This window comes from Phodopus roborovskii, unplaced genomic scaffold, assembly GCF_943737965.1.
Source record: "Phodopus roborovskii unplaced genomic scaffold, PHOROB, whole genome shotgun sequence".
NCBI lineage: Eukaryota > Metazoa > Chordata > Mammalia > Rodentia > Cricetidae > Phodopus > Phodopus roborovskii.
In genome coordinates, this window is record NW_026125906.1 from 181,809 (window position 1) to 204,365 (window position 22,557).

At 41.2% G+C, this 22,557-nt stretch overlaps 1 protein-coding gene across 1 annotated transcript; it reads right to left on the bottom strand.

Annotated features, from left to right (window-relative positions):
* Positions 1-274: 274 nt before the first annotated feature.
* On the bottom strand, positions 275-22,242 carry Alas2 (5'-aminolevulinate synthase 2). Its single transcript, XM_051178954.1, has 11 exons — positions 22,129-22,242; positions 17,251-17,445; positions 16,010-16,135; positions 14,987-15,097; positions 12,272-12,494; positions 11,275-11,459; positions 8,556-8,735; positions 6,839-7,003; positions 5,411-5,679; positions 3,977-4,139; positions 275-563 (listed from the first exon to the last, which is right to left on the bottom strand). The coding sequence occupies exons 2-11, from the start codon at positions 17,429-17,431 to the stop codon at positions 400-402; spliced, it is 1,767 nt and encodes a 588-aa protein (XP_051034911.1). The 5' UTR covers positions 17,432-17,445; positions 22,129-22,242; the 3' UTR covers positions 275-399.
* Positions 22,243-22,557: the final 315 nt, after the last annotated feature.

A 22,557-nucleotide genomic window follows, 5' to 3' on the forward strand; every position in this document is an offset into this window, starting at 1 on the left:
ATCAGAGTGGCTCTCTCAGTCCTAAGCTTTGTGACCTCCCATAGCAGTATGATATACCAAAGCAGTATGGTGGAGGGAGGAGCTGTGCTCCTCATGGAAGGGGTCTGATGAGCTCTGGGGGTTATCTGCAACTTCCTAAATGTGGCTTTCCCTGTCAGTAAAATAGAGTGGCCAGACTAACATGAAATCTGTGGTTTCCTTGTGAGGTTGGGACTTGTTTGAGTAAGTCAGTATAGTACAGTTGCCTGTTCTTTGTCCACCAAAAGGTTACGGATGCTTCAGATTGCTCTTTATTTTGAGAATCAAATCAGCTAGAAGTACACAACAAAGCAGAGAGCAGGAAGAAGCCCAGTCCCAAATGGAGTGCAGGTAGAATGGGCATCCAAAGCAGCTGGCTTCTTAGGCATAAGTAGTAACATATTGGGGGCCCATGTTCCCAAAGTAGGATCTCTCCCACTCACTCATAAGCTCAAAGTGGACAGGACGATGACAGAAATTGCATGCAGCCACAGACACATCCTGGAGGGGCAGCCCCACCTCAGTCCAGGCTAGCAGTAGTTTCTCTGAAAAGGAATAATACAAGAGGGAAAGAATTAGTTAGACTTGGTCTACTAAAGCCCTTGTTGCTACTAATGCAATAAGATATTGACTCTCACAATACTTTGAGAGAATTTGTGTCCAAAAATAGATTTCTTTGCTTCAGTGTGATCCATGAATGTTACCATTTGTCTGTTGAGGCTGAGATGTATAAAAGACAGGAAATCATGTAGGCAACAGGATTTAAAACCATGCTGTACTAGCCTGTACCACTCCTACATGAAGGATATATGTAAGCCTAACAGATAACGTCTCTGCTTAGAAAATCCTAACCTGATAAAGATGACACTGAAAGTAACCATACTGAGGTATTGGTGTTGTGAGGCAGGGTAGGGGGTGTGTAGGTAGGGACTTAGAGGAGGGAATAAAACTCAGCTGTGGAAGTACTTCAGATGTGTCACTGAGCTCTTAAACCCCTGTTTTGCCCATCCCTTGCTGGTACAATCTAGTTGTGTTCTTAAATACCATCTACACTGATGGTTCTGAAAATCTGATTTCCAGCTTTCCTAGAATGCTGCATCAGTTTCCAGACTTGTATATTCAGTAGCATTTTTGCATCTCTGGCTGCCTAATAGCTATGTCTAACATGTCGAACAGCGTGAACACAGCTGAACTATTCACATTTCTGCCCTCCAGCAAGCCTATTCTGGCCTTTTTTTTTTTCTGGCACTTACCTATACCCTCCATCCACAACAGTCTTCTTGTTACCCAAATATAAGAGGACTATTTCTGTCTTTGGCTATTTGTCTTGTACTATTCTCTGGGATGCCCATTAGATACTTACCTTGCTAACCTCTTTGTCACCATCAAATCTTTCTCCAGTGTCACCTCAATGTTTTCTACCCTTGTCACTTCAAACCTATGGCCCTCCTCCAAGCCAGTGCCTGCCTGCATTATTTCTTGTCATCCTTTTCTGCTTTATTTTTTCCCTAAACCTTTGAACTAGAATGCTGAGTGGTTTACTTTTTAAAACGTTAATCATCCCTTTCAAGTACAGTTAAGCTCCAGAAGGGTAGGGTTTGTATTTTGTCTATTACTAGGTTCCTAGCACAGTGTCTAGCCCTTAGTGAGTACACAATAGACAACTATTGAAGGGATAGTTAAGACTAGATGATGAAGAGAAGGAAGCCATGGGATAATGGATGACTGGGTCAACAAAGCACAGTAAAGGAACTTGAATTCATTGAATATAGCCAGAGAAATAAAATGCGTGTGGCAGGGTTGGAGAGGAGGGGCAGAGCACAAACATTACCATATAGAAAGCACAGGATATCATACTAAGGCACTTCAACTTTGTTCTGTAATCTAGGGGTTTCTACAAATTTTGGGCTAAATATCCTTATCAGTACAAATGGTTTAGCAGGTACCTCCAACTTGTATTTATTGGTATATTATGTATATTTGTTATTGTTATTGTCATCTTGCATATTAAACTGATATATTTTCTCAGCCTATGGGTCATCCTTACCTTAGAGGTCACTGTTCCAGAGGATAGATTATGGAGGCTTAGAAAATGCAACAACAGGTAATGAAGAGATTTAGGAAATGAAGTACTATTTTGGGGTTTTAGAAAAATCCCAGAGAAGCAAGGAAATGAGGGGGGGAAATTATTGATATATTTTCAAGAAACAGCAACAGAGCAAATAAACTAGGTTTGAAAAAAGTTAAGGAGAAGATGTGCAGGATTTTAGGATGATTTGGCTGTGGGATTGAGCAGTGGAAGATGTCTCTAGTGCAGAAGTGAACACTCAAGAGGCCTACGCACTGAGAGCTCTGTGAGTCAATCCCAGAGCTATAGAAGAGACTGAAAAGAAAGGTCTAAGAGTCTGAACCATCCAATCAGAAGCCTATTAACTATGACCATGGAGATAAGTTAGGACCCTAGTGACCATGGACCAGTAACTCTTTATGATTCAATTTGTATATAATACAAAATGAAAATTATAAAGGCATCTCTGTTCTGTGTATTAAGTGGGTTAATACATTTAAAAACAGTGCTTAGCACATGGTTAGTAATAGATACTAGTCAAATTTATTTGATGTTTTGAAGTGAATAAATAGATTAATAGCACCTAACTATCTTCTTCAAATTATACTGCCTATGTTTTAGACAGAATGACTTGTCAGTACATGCCCTCATTTCCTATCTACTTATTGCTGATGGAATTCTTTGATTCTGAAATCTTGACACTATATTCACATGGAGTTCAATGTGGACCACAGAGATTTGCTCACCTATAAATCCTTTCTAGTTTACTTGTACTGCATAGCCACTCAGTTCATCATGTTAGACCAGCCTGAATGTGTCTCCTCTGCCTTTGTTTGCCTACATAAATATCATCCAAGAGACCTAGAATGAGCAACTGTTGTGTGCCAGGTTCTATGTTAAAAAACAAAAAACAAAAACACACCCTCCAATATACATACAAGTGACATTATGCAGTCAACAGATTATATTTAGGAATATAGATGTATATACAAACACATGTATGTATGCAGTAACAATTTGATGAAAAAGGAGGTCATGGATTTGAAGGAGAGTGAGGAGGTATATATGGGAGGGTGTGCAGGGAGGAAATGGAAGAGGTAAATGTTGTAATTAAATTACAGTCTCAAAAATACACCCAAAAGAAGTAAAATGAACATTGGGTGAATAAAACAAATTTGTAATCTTTCAGGGTAAAATCCAAACTACTCAGCTGAGCTCTACTGGCCTCTAAATCTAGACCATGTTTATGTTGTCTTTGTAGCTCAGAGATCAATCCATGCATCCTACTATCCTCCATTCCAGCAATTTCTGTTCTTCATTGTTGTTTTTGAGATACAGCCTTCTTAGTCCATATACACTGGCCTCAAACTAGCTGTGGAGCCAAGACTGACCTTGAACTTCTGATGTCTCTGCTTTCAACTCCCAAGTGCTGGGGAGCAGCAAGCTCAGCTGTTACTGTTCTTCACATACTGTAGTGCCTCCTCACCTTCCTCCTTGTCTTTCTTTGTGTTCCTTCCTCCTCTCAGAATACCTCTTATCACCCTCTTCTCTTGGTCCAAACCCACTCACCTAGTAAGGTTCAGCTCAGAGGTTCCTTCCCCCTAGGAAGCCTATCTTGAATCCTGAAGGTTAGGTCACCACCCTCCTCTCTGCTCCCACAACTTCCCCAGGCACTATGTTTCTTAATCTTTGATATTGTTGTTTGTATCTGCTATTGTTTGTGAATCTATGTGCTGTTTCCCATTCATTTGTGACCCTGGTGTGGAGCCTGGCACACAATGAATGCTTCTAAAAATGTTTTCCAAATCAATTGGAGTCTAGTTTCTTAGCTTCTTTGGACCCTGAGGCTTAAGGGGAAGGAACTAGTAGACACCCATGCTGAGAACTCACCCACAAAGTTTTCCATCATCTGCGGGCTGTGGTGGGGGGAGGGCGCCAAGCGCAGCAGCTCCTCACCCCGTGGCACTGTTGGGTAGTTGATGGCCTGCACATAGATGCTGTGTTTGGAGAGCAGGAGATCACAGATCTTGCTATTGAGTGCCGCATCACCCACCTGGGTTCAAAAAAAAGGCCTTTTAGTACCTCTCACTCTGGGGCCACCATTGCACACTAGTTCTGTTAAGGAGGTGGAGGGAACCAGATCAAGGAGCACTACTGAATTTGGGGAAAGATTGTTTTTCATAAAGGACTTAGGCAGTGACAGCTCCAGAATCTCTATCAAGGGAAGCCTCGGGCCAGCAATAAGATTTGAAGGAGGGCTAGAGCAGGTATCTTGTCTTGATAATGTTTGTGCAACAAGCACATTGCTTAAATCGGGGTGATTAAAAAACCAGGGTATCTCTGGGTTGCTGTCACTGCTTAATTTAAAAATTAGACATGCAAACAGACTGACTCCAGTTGTCCCTCTGTTTTTCTCTGTTCTTCATCAAGTATTCACCCAGCTTCAGATTAAATAAATAAATAAATAAATATCTTTAATGTATAGACTATTCTTGTTGATAGTTCTCAAACAGTACAGTTTAATGGCTAAGTAGTTCTTCTTTGAATTTGGTGTTATTGGTGATCTAGAGAAGAGTAAATGTATCTTGGGAAACTAAATAGATTATATGGACATATAACACTATTTCATACAAACTGAAAGGAGCATTTACAGAGTTTTGATATGGGTCGGGGCAGGGCTGAAACTAATCATCCATGGATTCCGAGGTTACTATTCTTTCCTTCTCATCCACAAAATTGTCACAAGAAATGTCCTTCTTACACCATGACTTAACTGACACACATAAATATATGTCATTTAAGTAAAGAACACTGGTTGATTTTAAACACCTGATCCAAAGTATCAGGTATTTCTGTGACACTTTTTTTTAACCTCAACTGTTAGTAACAGGTATGTTTTACAGTATAATCAGATATGAGTACATACAAACCTGAACAAATTGATAGCCTTTACTGTGTGTTGTTTCAGCATTTTCTATTCTGTATTTCCCTATTTTTAATGCTAAGTATAACTCACTAAAGAGATTTTGTGATCCACTAATACTTTTTATAAACAATTTGAAAAACACTAAATTATAAGCTCAATATTGTGAGGATTAGTACAGTTTAGTAGTAGGGGGGCAATGACTAGTGGGAAAAAAACAGGTTAGTCTGTAATGACTAATTTTGAAAAACAGAAATCAAAAGTGACACTAAGTCTGTGTTTGGGGGGTGGGTCATAAGAAAGCAAAGTGTTGATTGAAGGGGCAGGAAGTACTTTACTGGGAATAGGAAGGCAGCAGGAAAGAGAAGTGGGGGAGGCAGGGGCCATGATGGAGTTCTCACCCTGATAGGGATGATGTGGCTGGGACAGGGGATGACGGGAAAGCCCCTATCCATTAGTAGCTGGCGCATATGCTTGACATTGCGCTGGTGTGCCCGCCTCAGGGCTTGCCCCTCCTCTCCCTTAAGAAGACGCACAGATTCTAGAGCTCCAGAGAGCACCATGGGAGGCAGTGAAGTGGTGAAGATGAAGCCTGCAGCATAGGAGCGCACCATGTCCACCAAGTCCCGAGTGCTGGCAATATAGCCACCAACACAGCCAAAGGCCTTGCCTACAAACAAGAATAGAAGTTATGCACAGACCTGATGATCAGTCCCCAGAGGGGCAGGATAATGCCCCAGGTAACACAGGCAGGTATACCAGAAGCTGGGCTTCCAGACTGCCTTCCCAGTCTTCTTCACATCTCTCCTATGCATGTCCGAGTTGATAGTTCTGTGGTTCTCAGATAGAACTGTCACATACTGCCATATGTGGTGACTAGATATGCCAGAGCAGGGTGGGGACCTCTAGTTGATTACGGCCTGGGGAATAACTAAGATGTGACTTGGGGGTGGTGTTGGAAGGGAAACAGTTTTCTTCTTATTCTAGTGGAGTCCAGCTGTCTGGTCTAGTTCAGGAGCCTTTTAGAAAACCTCTTCCAGATTGCCTCATTGACTCTGCAGTGAGATGGGAAACATGATTTGGTAGGACAAATGCCTAAGATTATAAATTCTTTCCAAATAACTCCTGTAGCTGTACACAGGAAGAAGAAAGAAGTCTGGCTGGGACTGCTTCTCTGGATTGCATATAAGGGAGGCCCAGAGTGTTTGCTCACTGCTGGCTAGTTTTATATCAACTTGACACAAAAATAGTCATCTCAGAGTAGGGAACCTCAATTGGGAACATTCCTCCATAAGACTGGACCGTAGTCAAGCCTTTGGGGCATTTCCTTAATTAGTGATTGATGTGGGAGAGCCAGATCCATTTTGGGTAATACCACCCTGGGCTATTGGTCCAGGGTCCTATAAGAAAGTAGGCTATCAACGTGATGTGACAAACTTTGTTGATTCCCCATGGGAGTCCTCACCCTCTGTGAGGAGTGGATGAAGGATTAGGGTGGAGGGAAGATGGGAAAGAGGGGGAACTGAGACTGGTATGTACAATTAAAAAAAAAAGACTTTAAAAAAAGAAAGCAGGCTAAGCAAGCCATGTGGAGCAAGCCAGTAAGCAATACCCCTCCATGGTCTTAGCATTCCTCCATGGCCTCTGTATGAACTCTTGCTTCCAGGTTTATATCTGGTTTGAGTTCCTGCTTTGGCTTTCCTCTTCCTGCCTCGGCTTCTCTCAATGTACTACAATTTGGATATGTAAGCCACATAAATACTTTCCTCACCCAAGTTGTTTTTGGTCATGATGTTTTATCACAATAGTAGTGACCTTAAGACACTCACCAAGAGTTCCAGAGATGATGTCAAGCTTGTGCATAATTCCATCACGCTCTCCAATGCCCGCACCCCGGGTTCCATACAGTCCTACAGCATGGACTTCATCCACGAAGGTCAGGGCCCCATACTGGTGGGCTACATCACACAATTCCTCCAGAGGACAGATGGCACCTGAGAAAAGCCCAGAGAAAGGAGTAGGAAATAATAACTTTTCCCCAGCTCCATTTCTATTATGGAATTTTCTTCTCATTTAAGCTTACTTTGACTTAGGAAAAGGTGTTGTAGACAAAGAGGAAAGTATCTGCCTTATTTGGGAGTATTCTAAGCATCAATGACTTGAACCCCACCTATACCCCTGTTCTTCCCTGCCCCATACATTTCTGCAATCTGTCATAATTTGTACTTCATTTTGACAACTTTGTTTCCATCATTTTTAACCTCTCTACTGCTCTTATCCATTCCAGACCCTTTGCTTTATCTTTCTGGATTTCTGTCACTATCTTCTCTTCATATCCATGTTGGTTTCTATTTTTCTGTCTCTGCATTTCTTCTCTCTCTGCTTTATCTCCTTTCTCATCTTTTTCTCAGTGTGGTCCTTTCTTCATGCGTTCTTTGTACCCTTCTGTTTCATTCCAAGTTTATGTTTCTACTTTATTGATTTGTGTGTCTGTGTCTGTGTCTGTGAGGGTGTTTTTTTTCTCTAAGGAACCACTCCCTCAGGTTCAGTCAGAATATGTCAATTTGAAGCCATGTCATAGTCTCTTCCATTTTCCATACCTATTTACTATTTTCCATGCTGTTTTAGATGTCATCTGAACAGTCTCTGTGGCCATTCTTAACATTCTAAGACCATACAGCTTTTGTTACCCCTCTGCTCCCTGTAAATTGCTGAATTAAAGAAAGTTGGAATATGCAAGAAACTTTTTCAGATAGAAAAGGGGTCCTGGACCAGGAATAAAAACTATAATGCAGGGTCTCTGGAGTGATGGCTCAGAGATTACTAGCACTTGCTGCACTTCCAGAGGATCCAGGTTCAAGTCCCAGCACCCACATGGCAGCTAAGTGCAGCTCAAAGGAATTTTAAAAACTCACACTAGGACCTAGTGAAATGGCTGAACATGTGACAGTGCCTGCTACACAGCCAGGTGACCTGATAGATTTCCACAACCAAGATGGAAAGAGTGAACTAACTTCACAGAGTTGCCTTCTGACCTCCACTTGTGTCGTATGTCATGAGCACCCACATACACATCATACACAATAATAAATACATATTTTTAAAACTTCTTCATGCCTTAATACATGGATAAAGGCTTATTCTTACTGCAACTTGATATACCGTATTTTTGTTTTTGTTTTGATACTCATGGGATGCCTGCCCCTTTGTGAACAGATACAGAGGAGGAGTAGATTGGGGGGGCAAGGGGTAGGTGGGAGGAGAGGAGGGGAGGAATCTGTGGATGGGTTGTAAAATAAATTTAATTAAGAAAAAAGAATGTAATAACTGCCTCTCTTTGCCATGTACTACCTGTATGACCTGTGACTTCACTTGATCCTGTCTCAGTTTCCTCATGCAACACAGTAGAAACTACTTCGTAAAATCATGTAAACTATGAATAACTGCATAGCGTACTAGACATCATGTAAATATTAGTTGTTATTATTATCGTTTTTGTGAGCTATCAATACTAGTAAACATGCACTCAAACACATGCATACATACCATCCATGGAATGAACAGTCTCCAAGGCCACAATTTTGGGTGTCTTGGGATTGGAATTCTCAAGAAGTTTCTTCAGATGATCTGGGTCATTGTGCCTGAAGACAAACTTGGCTACACCACTGTTGCGAATACCTTGGATCATGGAAGCATGATTGCCTGCATCTGAGTAGATCTCACACCCTGAGGAAACAGATATGTAATTGTTAAGCTTCTGTCTTACTATCCCCACTTCACACTGCAGGTATGATTTGGCAGGAGAAGAAAGACTAACCACTTTCCCTTCTGAAGACCAGCCCTTCTTCCTCCTCCTTTGGAAACCTTTGTGACACACCTCTTCCTCCCTTGGCACAACTCCCCTGACCAGGAACTCTTATATTCCTCCCTCCAAGGAGGCTGACTTGGAGGGCCTCTTGACTGTCTTAAAGGGAAAGAAAATTAAATTTCCCAGGAACATTGAGTTTCTCAATGACAGCGTTTAGATTTATTTTACTCGACACTTGAAAAATCAAAGCTTGGAAAATAATTCATGGGGAAAGCTTGTAGACTTGGACCAATGCTACTAGATTCTCCCTTGTCTTCTTAGCACTTCACCTTTTCCAGTAACACCTATCTGTTTATAATTACAAGGATGGATGCTTATCAGATTTCACTAATGGAATCATATGATCACAACAGTTCACAGCAAAAAGAGCAAATAATTACCACTTCACTGTGCAAGAACTACGCTAGGCACCACAAAAGGGTTTTCTCTAGGACATGAATGCAGACATTCTTACTGGCCTCTTTTGGGAGGGCAAGGAGGTATGGAATATGGGAAAGGGATCTATCTATTCCATAGAACCCTCAAATTTCACAGAAATAAGGAACTATGGTCTTTAATAAAATAAGGGTCAACTTCTATTTGAGAAAAATGAATCATGGTTTCTCCCAGGACTTGGCTTGCCTAACTGGAAGTTTCCTGAGAGCAAAGCCCAAACCTTTTTATCCCTTGTTCCTAGTATAAGGTACATAAAATGATAAGGAAACATTGTAAATGAGTGAATTATAAACAAATGACTAATTTATAAATGAGGAGAAGAGTAAGAGAGGAATATCAAAAGATGAGGTCTAAAAGATATGTGTGTACTAGAATTTAGGGTTTTTTGTTTGTTTGTTTGTTTGTTTTTAGAATTAGGGTCTCATCATGTAACCTAGACTAGCCTACACTATGTAGTCCTTTGAACTCAGCATTCCAAGTGCTGTGATGACAAATGTAGATCTCCGCCCATCTTAAGATTTGATTTAGTTAGAAGCCACGATGTAGTTTACATTTGATCCTAGGGGCAAGAGGGAGCCATCAATGAGTTTTAAATAGGGAAAAGACAAAGGTAGATTTATATAATGAAACATTGTTCTGAATGTATGGGAAATAGATTATAGGAGAAAGAACAAATCAAGAAAATGGTGTTGGTTAGACTCGAATGATGGCTAGTAAAAATGAAAAAGTGCTGAATTGTATTATTGAGGAAGAGTAAAGAATTTTTCAGAAAGAAAACCCCCAAGATGTTGACTTTATTTAGGGGTTCAGGATGACCTTAGAAAAAGTGTTCACAAAGTAGTGGTAACTTTTGAAGTGTGCATTGAAGATGGAAACAGCAAGTACAGAGACTTCTCATGCATTGTGTCTCACAGGCAGGAGAGAGTCTGGTCACTAACTAGAGAGTGATGCAGGGGCGTGAGACAAGAGACTTAAGCATATTTAAATAGAGTGTGAGGCAAAAGATACAGATGGGTAGAGGAACAGTTGGATGGAGGGGGCAGGAGGATAGGACTGGGACGGACACACACACACACACAGAGTGGGAGGTGGGTTGGAGGGAAAGTTTCTGAGTATATAATGGGCAATGACCAGTGCACCAGTGGAAAAGACTAGCCAACACAAAAAGGAGGCATGTCTTGTTCTGTTACAGGAAGCAAAGAGTGAGAGAAAAAATGGGGAGGTGTTTGTTGATAGTTGAGGATAATTCTGTCTGGGGTCTTCTCTTCTGCTTTCAATGTAGTAGAAGGTAAACACATCTTCTGGAAGGAAAGAGGAGAAAGGGATTTTGCAAAAGTGAACCAAAGACATGAAAAGCTCTGAGTAGAGGTTAAGGAATATGATATTTTAGTGGCCTCTCTCTGAGCATTTAAATGAGCCCATGATTGACATAGGTGTGGAACACTGTATCCCTCAGACTGATGGAAGGCATGTGAGGGGATGGCATTTATTGGAGAGTGGGAAAGTGAGGAGATAGGCTCTCATGCATAGTTGAAGGGATGCTTTTGGGCAATAAAGGGAAAGAACACATGTTGATGAACAGATAAATTTTTAGATTGCATGTCAATAAGTAAGGAAAAGCTATCCAGTGGTTTCTGTATTCTTTGTGTAAGATCTGGATTATATGATAAGAGTGAAGGATAGAGGTAAAGGTTTTAGAGAAAACAATTTAAAGCTCATGGAGACTATATGATTAGAAATGATGAATTTGTGGTGTTACTTTTCTGTGAGGTTAGGTGCTATTTCCTGGTGCTGGCCCTCAGTCCAGGTATGGTAGGAGTGAAAGCAGAAGGAGGAAGCCATCCACTGTTAAGACTATGCATGGCAGGTGAAAGGGAAGAACAGAGTAAGGAAGCAAACTCAAGAGAGGGGGCAGCAAGTAAGGCTGGATGCTGTTGAACAAATCTCAGACCTTGTGCTCACCTGGCAGAAGCTTGGCCAGTGTGAAGAGAGTAGAATCGTTGGCCACAAAACAGGAGGAGAAGAGCAGGGCTGAGTCCTTCCGGTGCAGTTCAGCCAGCTCCTGTTCTAGTTCCACATGAAACTTGCTGGTACCTGAGATATTGCGAGTACCACCAGCTCCGGCTCCATGATTCTGCAGGGTCTCCCTGGCCCCAAGAAATAAGACAAGGAAAAACAAAAACAAAACCAAACCTTGTTAGGCACTGAAGGAATATGAAACATGAAACCCTTCTTTAATGTGATCAGTACTAATGTAAGTGGTCCTGTTCAGATGGTACCCTTTGTGACCAAGTAGAGAAGTGGTTCTCAACCTTCCTAAACCTTGACACTTTAATATAGTTCCTCATGTTGTGGTGATCCCTACCCTTAAAATGATTTTTGTTGCTTCTTCATAACTGTAATTTTGCTACTGTTAATAAATTGCAATGCAAGTATTTGGTGTGTAGGATGGTGATAGTCAAAGTCTGAAAAGGTCATTCAGGCACCAAAGCAGTCATGACTCACAGGTTGAGAACCGCTGAAGTTGGGGAAAAGAATAAGAAATGTCAAGGTGGAGGTAGAAACTAGATACAGCTTGAGTAGTTTGGAAAAACTAAAGGATCTCTCTCTCTCTCTCTCTCTCTCTCTCTCTCTCTCTCTCTCTCTCTCTCTCTCCCCCTCCCTATCTCCCTCCCTCTTTCATAGTACACACCATTCTATACTTTGTTTCTAGCCCATGGAATCAGAGAGGCTTTCTTGGTTTCCTTATCATCCTGCACACCAGACAAACAGTAGTTTAGAAAGTGTGATGTGTTGACTGACTTAGTTTGTATCTGAGGAGTAGATAAACTGTGTGTGGGTCGGTGGGTGGGAGGGTTTGTATGTACGGGATGGTGGTAGAACCAAGGTGTTTACTGCTAGTGTAGCCCTAGATCTTTGGATGCTCCCCACAGTTCATAGTACACACTCTACTACTCACTGTATGGCCTGCAAGACACGAGGGTGCCTGCTTATGCCCAAGTAGTCATTGCTACACCAGACAGAAACATCCTTTGAGGTCATAGATGCCTCAGAGAAGTGTTGGGCAAAGGGAAAGGCATCAGCCCAGCGATTCACAGTCTTGAACACACGGTAGGTGTGGTCCTGTTTCTTCTCCATGATCTTGTCTCTGAAAAATTGGTCATAACCAAAGGCCTGGCTTCCTGCGGAAGTAGAAATAGAGATAAGAATAATTCCTTAGCCACCAGGGAAATGCAGATTTAAACTACCTTTTTACTGGTTTTTAGAGATATGGTTTCTCAGTAGCTAGTGAGCCAGTTCTGGAACTTGCTGTGTAGACCAGGCTGGCCTTGAACTCACAGAGATCTGCCTGCCTCTGCCTACCAAGTGCTAGGATTAAAGGCATGCACTACCTCACTAGGCTAAACTACTTTTCAATTCCATCTCATTCAGAATGGCTACTGTCAGAAAAACAAATGACAAATAATTCTGATGAGTATGTGGGCAAAGAGGAACTCTTATACACTAAGGGTGAGAAAGTGACTATAGCAACTATGGAAATCAGTATGGAAATTCATCTGAAAAATAACTGAACAGCTCTTGCTGCTCTTGTAGAGGACCCTACATCAAGTATTCAGCACTCACATCAAGTGTCTCACAACTTCCTGTTACTCCAAGTCCAGCGGATCTGACATACCTGACTTCCAAGGACATTATCCCACATGTGTATACACACACAAATGCATGCCTGCATGCATGATTGAAAAATGATAAAAATAAAACTTCAGAAGAATCAATTAAAGATAGGACTACTATATGACTCATCACATAACTCATCACACCTGAGCATGTACCCAAATGACTCTAAGTCAACATACCACAAAGATACTTGGACATGCATGTTTATAGCTGCACTATGCACAATCACTAGCAAATAAACAGCCATCAACAAAAGAATGAATAATAAGGATGTGGTACATATAAAATCATGGAATTTTGTGCAGCTATAAAAATGAAATTATGACAGTTGCTGGAAAAATGGATGGAGTGAAAATCATTATGTTAAACAATATAAACCAGACAGAATGACAGATGCTAACTATGTTTTTTCCTGTATATATGTGGGACCTAAATTTAAAATTCTGTGTATAATGTATTTGTTTGTACCTGTGTATTTGTAGGTCAAATACTAGAAAGGGGAATATAGGAGGAGGAAGAGATCTTAAGGAAAGGGGGAATTAGAGAAGGCAATATTGTACATGTAATAGGAAAGCAAAAAGAGGGTCCTAGTTAATAAAGAAAGGGAACCAGATGAAGGAGGAACAAATGAGAGTAAAATGTAATAACACATTTGTATGATGATGCCATGTGAAACCCATTGTTTGGTATGCCAGCGAAAACAAGTTTAAGAAAATCTTTTAAAAAGAATCCTTTTTGTTTTGTTTTGTTTTAATGTCCTCATATTTAAACTGGAGTATGGAAATCATTCCTTGCATAGTTCTGAGAATCTGATGACAACACTAATATTGGTATGTGGTAATAGTGGTATCTTCAGAAAATAATAATAGTGGTTAAAATAAAAATAGCTAGTATTTTATTGTATTTTTATAGCCAGCATTAATGGATGCCTAATAAATGTAAAACCTACTTCCAGAAACCGTAAAGATGCTATTTCATTGGTTTCTCTACAACCCTATATGGGAAGTTCTATTAAAATCTGTATTTTATATTTGAAGGAATTGAGACATAAAAAGATAGCTAACTTGACCAAGGTCATATAGCAATTAAATGACCATTAAATAAGAGAAACACATTGACTTAAATAATGAAAAAGGCAAAACCATGAATTTTCTTTGGGTGTATTCATATGGATATAAAACTAGCATGCAGTCTAAGTGGAAGAATGCAAAAGCTATAGAAAAACTTGAATCACAGGCTCTTGCTTAAATGAATAGTGATGTGTTCACACTATAGAACACAATGCAGCCTTTAATAATCATTATGCAGCTCTGTGTTGATGGCCATGAATTAATAAGTGATATGAGGTCACATTGTTATGTGAACAAAATATCACAATAAACTCTAAACTCTGGAGATGATAAGGTCATATTTTTGAAAAACCACAAGTATGATTAATAGAGTGGCTGAGAAATTCTGTCTCTGTCTCTCTGCTGTGTTCATCTGTCTGTCTCTCTGTGTGTATGTGTATTTGTGTGTGTGGCCATAGGACGGTGTATCTGAGAGAAAACACAGCAAAAAGATAATGGTAGGTGATAATTTACTGTGTATTTTTCTGTATCTCTTAAAAATAATTTCTTATTCCTATACTATAAAAATGAAGGAAGTTGTTTTATAAAAAATGGATATGAGATATGGAAAGGGAATCTGTGAAGGTAAGAAACTTTGAGGGAAATATGGATATGAAAGTTTGGAGGTAAGCTTAATTTTTAATGAGACCTCATAACAAGCTAGAAATACTATAAGTGTAATTTTATTTTTCCTTATAAACTATTGAGGTAAATGTTTGAATGAAGAGACTTAGTTATAAAAGCCAGCAACATCAGCACTAAAGCTTAATTTTAAAGTCTTTTTGGTTTAAAAATCTTCCCATTTCCTATCTTATCCTGTGACATACACCCTTTCAGTATCACCTTCTTTGTTCCCAAGCTCTTTATTTCCATCTCTGCAAACTCACCAGTAATATTGTTCTGGATCAGGTGTGTAATTGCACCTTCAAGCTGCTCTGGATCCTGGAAACTAGGGAACTGTTGGTTTGGGATGGTTGAATCCAAGGAGCTCAGTAGGTCTGAGAGGGAATATGGAATTAATTGTCATGAAGAGAGAGAGAAATGATAGCATTTGTTGTCCTCTTTTGGTTCAGTTTGATGTATAGAAATTCAAGTTTAGAAAGTTAAAGGCCCCTTGAGAATTCTTCTGCAAAGCAAGCTTCCACTTATCTCCCCAAGTAGCAACTCCTAGAATGTTGGGAAGCCTTCTTTGGTGACTCACACTTCCCTCTGAGAGTTCCCTTTGTGTAAAGTAACCAGGAAATGCACCCTAGTTCCTGTACTTGAGAGATCAGTGCATTTTGTCTTCTTTTCCGAACATCATTAAATTTCAGTCTTTAACTTTTTGTTCTTAATGATAGCTCAAAGTAGCCTGCGAAAGGTGTTAATAGGATGGCCATCCCTAAATGTAATTGACTTGGATGCTTTGGCCAGTTGTACTTGGGACTCTGTACCCTTATAAAGAGTGACTTGATGAAAACAAAACTTTATTTGAATTTGTTTTAAGAAAATCGATAATTCAAAGTACTTTTCAGGGAATAAAGGCTAATTAATGGACAACATTGTGTGAAAACTAAAGGATGTATCTATTCTCCACCCCCTTTCCTTCATGCAGACCCAGACTCTCATAATATGTTCTTGCTAAAATTGGAATCTTGGCCCTCTGGATTCCATTTAGTTGCCTGAGAGAGAGGAGGGCCCATTATAGACTGACAGCTAGAAGTTACAGGGGTGTGCATGTGCAAGTGTTAAGTTGGATGCACTTCAGTGCAGTCTAATCAGCTGCCTGTTATAGCTCCCCTGTAACAGGCTCACACTGCCCATCATAGAATGTATACTAGCTTCCCTTGGATTTGCTTAGCTCAAGAGTATGGTAAAGTGGGATCAGTCATTAGTAACAGAGGTTGGATAGGGTGAAGGTTGACTCCAACCTGTCTTGAAAGTCCTCTTGACATCCTCTTGGACTTCTGGAGCTGCCTTCTGCACAATCTTGCTCTTCCCATCTTGGAGTTCCGACATCATGAAAGGACAATGGCTCTTGGCCCAAGATGAGGAATCTACACCAAAGTAAGAGAGTAATGGGAGGTTCATTCTTAGCTATACATTCTACTTAGCAGTAATTACTGAAACTTACTCTATCCCAGAGTCCTGTCACAGACTAAGATAAAAACAAGGAGTTAAATGAATCTGGTTTTACCGCTGGCAGAGATTCTAACAGGGAGAAGTGGCATACACTAACAGCACCTTTGGAACAGTGGAAGAAAGGACAGGACAAATGAAGTCCAGAAGATATAAGGGATGGGACAAAGAGTTGGTATTGAATAGGCTAGAGGTCTAGGCAGGTTTTGCAGAAGCAGTGATGCCCAATGCAGTGTTGAATGAGAACTATGAGAGGCAAATGCAAACTATGGCAAATGCAAGGAATTGTAGGACAAGAAAAATGGATTTGAGCAAATTCAACCTCTTTCAGCATGGAAGAAGGAAATCATAGTGTGTGAAGAGCATGGAAATATGAGGTAGCAGTTCTCAACCTGTTGGTCACAACCCTTTTGGGGGTCAAATTACCTTTTCACAGGGATGGCATATCAGATACCCTGCATATGAGATATTTACATTACAATTCATTGGTCCTTTTGTGGGACTCCTAACATTGGGAACAGGGGCTGTCTCTGGTGCTTTTATTGGTTATTGGAACCCTACTCCTTATACTGGGTCACCTTGCCCAACCTTAATACAATATTGCAACTTGAGATGCCATGTTCTATTGAACTCAAGGGAGACCTGCCCCGTTCCTAAACAGTAACAGAGGAGTGGATTAGTGAGTGGAAACAGAAGGTTAGGGAGGGGCTTGGAGGAGAGGAGGGAGTGGAAACTGTGGCTGAAATATAAAATAAATAAATTCATTAATAAAAACAGCAGCAAAAGTACAGTTATAAAGTAGCAATGAAAATAATTTTATGGTTGGAGGTCACCACAATCTGAGGACCTATATAAAAGGGTCACAGCATTAGGAAGACATAGCCTGGTCATTCATATATATATGGTCAATTCATTCTGTCTTGACATTGACATTTTTCATACTAACTCTCCAAGCTATTAAGTAATGATAAACAGACTTGGAACCTTGTCTTTATGACCCAAATATTCCCGTTTGCCAATAAACTCTTCTTACCTCCTCCAGCCTTTGTTGCCTTGAGGTGGATTTGAGAACAGGTTGGTCCATGGGTGGCCAGGATGGGGCAGCGTCCAATACCAAATAGGAACTGGTAAGTCTTAGCCACTTTGCCTATGAGGCCTGTGGGGCCCCGAGAGAGCACAGGACAGGACTGTAGCAACACAGCTGCCGCCACCATCTTGAGCCCAAGTCCTGTGGAAATTGTGGAAATGAGATTCCATCATGAGGGTCTGGCCAAAGCCCAATAAGTTGTGTCTGTGTTTAATTCTTTGCCTTTAGTTTCCCACTCAAAGTTTGTTGCCTTCCTTAGAGATGCTCGTGTTATCCCTCTCAGAAAGGATTCCTAGTGTTAAGATGCGAGGGAGAAAGGAGAAACACCACTAGATAAAGGGACAAGGGAGAGATTTCTAATAGAGGCCAGAAACCCTGGACTCAGACTTATTCTGACACTAGTGCTCGGTAATTATGAGGATCATTGAAATGCCTTTGTGAATGACAGAATGACATCTGGCAATCAACTGTTTGATCAACACTTGAGGCCACTGTCTTCCTAAAACTATTATCCTCAGCTGGGTGTGATGATAAACTCCTTTAATCCCAGCACTTGGGAGGCAGAGACAGGAGGATCTCTGGGAGTTTGAGGCCAGCCTGGTCTACAAAGTGTGTTCTAGGACAGCCTCCAAAGCTACACAGAGAAATCCTGTCTCAAAACAAAACAAAACAAAAACTATTATCCTCAAACACATGAAAACTTGGCCTGCTAATGCAAACAAGTCCCATACAGTAGAGCTCTTGAGGGTGGGTAGTCCTGCTGTGATCTGAGAATGCTCTGCTAGCAGGAAGTAGCTGGAAGCCAATTTAAGGAGATTGAGCAGGCATGCACCCTACAGGCTGTGTACCACCAGGTTGATATTTTGATATGTTTGGATTTTCTCCTGACTTCTGGTTAAACACAGATAAAGACAGAGGTGAAAATAAAACCCAAGAAAGCTGACAGACACAATCTGTGTGGATCAGTGAAGAAGACAGAGGCCAAAGGAGAGAAAAGACAGGAGAAAATTAATAAATAAGACAAAGTGAGTATTGGCTGAATTTTGGAGAAAGTTAATGAATAACTATGATCTTCAATAAAGAGACGAGAGAAGTGTGTGCGTGGGGGGATCAAAGAATCAAGACAACTTCAGAAAGATAAAAGGAAGAAAACAGAAGTGTGGTGGTGGAGGAGGAAAACCAGAAACTGAGAATGAGAAAGATTTCAAAGCTGGGAGGAAGGGGAACAAAATACTAACAGCCACAGAGGGGAAGACTTGATTCTTAAAGACAAAAGGATAATGGGAAATACGAAAATAGGGAATGATAATAAAGCAAGAGAAAGAGGAACAGGGAATATACCAGTAGGGACAAACAGAGGGACACAAAAGGGAGATCAGGTAGCCTAGAGTAATACATAAAAACTGAAAATTAAGCAGTAGGGAAAAGAGTCCAGCAAGGGCAGAGTGGGGGGCCAAGATAAAGGGGGAAGGTTAGACAACAAAGTCGTGAGGAAGGGAACCATGAGTGTACTGGAGATGGTAGGATACAAACTGGATGAAAAAGAAAAATTTGTTTTTTAAATCAGAAGACAGCATTAGACGCGGAAGAGATGGTTCAGTGGTTAAGAGTAAGTTCTGTTTTTATAAGTTTTATCCCAAGTACTCATGTTTTATGGCTCACAACTACCTGCCACTCCCACTCCAGGAACTCTGATGCCTCTGGCTTCCACAAACCTGGCACTCACATATACATACCTATGCGCAGAACCACACACATACACATAATTTAAAATAATAAATCTCTATATAAAAAGGAAGCAGGTGAGTGTAGGGGAGGAGGAAGCCTATAAGGAGGTAAGATAGAGAAATCAAAATGAAAGACAGAGAGAACAAGAGTATGAAACAGATTGAAAAAACAGTGGCCAGTTGTAGGGCCAGAATCAAAGGGTGGTCAAGATAGAGAACAGTACAATAAGAAAGAGATGAGGGATAGTGGGAAGACCTAGGCCCCAGAGCTACCAAGAAAGCTACTGAGCAAACTCTTAAAAGCTCCCTCAGTGTAGAAGGCTAAATTATTAGAGGGACAAGGGAGTAGGAGGAATTCATGGTAACTTCCTTCATCTCCCTAATTTCACAGAGCAAGCACCCACCTCTCACTTTACAAAACATTTGTCACAGCAGCCTGTGTTAGTTTGTGGACCTGAGTATATGGGCCTTGAGATGGTAAAAGCAGAAAGCTGATTGGAAGGATTAAATGAAAAAGCACAACCAAACCAAAAAGACAGGTTATATCAACTTTCTAGTTTAAGTTCTGGCTTCTTAGATTCTTTGTTCAATGTTTTGGGCAAGGCACTTTCTCCTTTCTGGGTCTTGGCTTTGATGTGTTGTCAAATGTGAGATAATTATTGCTACATCACATGGTAGGCCATTGATTGGATCCAGTGCCTTCCTCATATGTGGAAGTCTCCCTTCTGACTGCCTGCCCATGAGGGCTAAAGCACTCAAGGCTGAGCCTGCTGGCCATAGATAAAGCCCCCCAGAGTTTATCGCCTCTGGGGTCTGGCCACTCCCAAAGATGAGCCCAGGGTGTGGGAGAGAAGAAGAACCCCTTCCTGGAATCACACCTGAGCATCTGGCCAAGGCTGGCTCTGGCAATCTGTAGTGAGTCAAGATGGCTGGCCCAGGGCCTTGCAAGTTCCTACAAACTTCTCTGACATCAACATTGACAACGACAATGGCAATAACATTGAAGTATGCAGTGAGAAAAACAGCCCTTGAGATTAGAGGCAAAATACAGTCCTGCTCTGAAATGATGGCAGATTAAGGCCTGCTTCCCAAGTATACTCAGCATCTCTGTGGAGCTATTGGTCATAATTTACTGAGGTTCCTGGGGGGAAATACAGAATGCTTCCTGACATGGATTGAATTCTTGAGTTATTTTAAAGCTTGGCCCACCCTGTTCTTCCTGAATATCATTATGACTCAGAACGTTGTAGTACAGTTACTTTGGACCCTCTGTGCACTGCAGAACACTACTTAATATTGGAAGGGAATGACTGAAATTGAAAGGAGGAAGCATTTCAAGTTATTGAGGGTATTGAGATCATAGACTCTTAGCTGGGCATCTTAACACACACAAGAAGCTGAGACAGGATCCTAAATTCCATGCCAGCCTGGGCTGCCTAGTTCAAAGGCAGTCAGGAATCCGTAGCAGATCTTTTCTCAGTAACAAAACATACAATCTGGAGCCAAGGAGTCACATCATAAAGACATCAGTCACATCACGTATATTCAGGTCAATTATGGAAAGCTGGAGATGATATTTTTATCTCACTCAATAATTATTACTTTGTGTAAACTTGGACTCCCCCTCCCACCCACCCTCACCTTCCGAACCTTGGTTTCTCCACAGATACTGGATGAGATAGGATATTTCATAATTTATCTTCTGGTTCTCATGTTCAAACGTCAACAGAGCTCTTACTGTTGTAAATGCTCCATTTACATATTGACTTATTCAGTCCTCAGGACAATGCTGTGAAACTGAGGCCCCCAAATGATCTAATGACCCATCTATGCCATAGAACTGGTAAATGAAAGAAGCAGGGTTTCCACTTAGGCAGTCTGGCTCAAGAGACCCATAACTTAGGTCCTGTGGATCTGTGATCCACATATTGCGTATTTTCTTAGCTGAGGGCTTGACTTTAAACAAATGCAGGCCTCTTTCCTCAGTAGATTTGTGGTACTATTGAACATTTATTAATTGATTCCACCATTTGAATTCTACACCCCACTGCATAGAAAAGATTACCAGTAACCTTAAAGTGAAAATCAAAAAGATAATGTTGAATTTTCAGAACAAGCAGCATACATTACTCAAAGGATTTTTTCCCCTGCATTTCTGCAATTGTAAAATTTTATGTCAGTTTGCAGGCCCATCGGCCAGAAAGACCAGCCATAACCATGGAGAAGCCAGAAACCACTCTTGAAGCTTCTCTTTCTCATTTCCCATTACTCATGACCTGCTTTTAAGAATAAATTAAGTCTGGAGAAGAATCTGTTACTTCTTCCAGGAGCTGGAAGCACCAGGCCTTACCTCCCCTCCTAGTACCCTCTTTGCTACCACTGGAGAATGAGAAGAGAATAGAAACAGAAGAATTTAGATCACAGAATCAAAACTAAGAGATCTGTAGAAATTGTAGGCAGGCCCTTTTGCCAAAGGATAAATGGCCTGCCTGGGGTCTCAGTGAATCAAGACTGAGACAATACAAATCTCTTGCCTTTCTGTACAATGACTACATTCCTCTTCCACCCTCTTCCCTTTATTTCTGCTAATTATTCAACCTCTGAATTCCTCCCATTTTGCCTCACCATTCTTAACCATCCCAACCAAACCCTCCAGTTTCCCTTCCCTAGATCTGACACCCCCCCCCCCACCAAGGCTCTGAAACCTTGAGCTCTGCTCTAGGCCAAGCAGACAGAAAAGGGTCAAGTGGGAGGGGGTGGAGAATTTTGGAAGAAATTTTATAGTGCCTTCTAGAGAAACAGAGGAGAGGAAGAGACCAAAAGAGAAGGAGAGGAAGATACAGAGTTGAGGGAGGTGACAGAAGGGGTACAGAGAAAAGTACATTGAAGGAAAAGTAAGAGCAAGCATGAATGTCAGTGAGTAAGCAGGGTGAGATGAATGATACTGAAAACTAACGGAGAGAGAGAGGGGGGAAAAACAAAAGCCCCAAACAGGAGAGACAGTTTCTGTGAAACTGCCAAGTCAGGTGTAGGCAACCAGAGTGAACTTGGGGCAGTGGAGGTGAGAGCCGAGAAAGAGGCTGAAAGCAGCTCTTACCTGTTGCCCTGCACTGAGGACGAACCAAAGACGGTGAGTGCTGTGGGCTAGGAAGCACAGTTCACCCCTGCCTCTGGCTCAGCTCCGCCCACCCCGCCATCTGCCTTGGCCCTAAGGTGTCCCTGGCCTCTGCTAAAGATAAAAGGCAGAGTAGTCTCCTTTCACTCTTTTGCTTCCCCTGTTCTGTCTTTCCCCTTTCTATTTTCTTCCTATTCTCCCTCTGGGGTGGTAAAATTAACTCATTTGATTTTCAGATCTGCCCATCCATATAGATCCAGGGCACCTTCAGCACAATCCCACCTCTGACCAAACTTCCCTCAACCATAAAGTGGGGCAGCAAAGGCCAGAAAGGCTAGTACAAGTGGACAGAGCCCTAAAGTCAGACCTAGAATACATGTGCTCTTAAGACTTCTAGTTGTCAATCTCCAT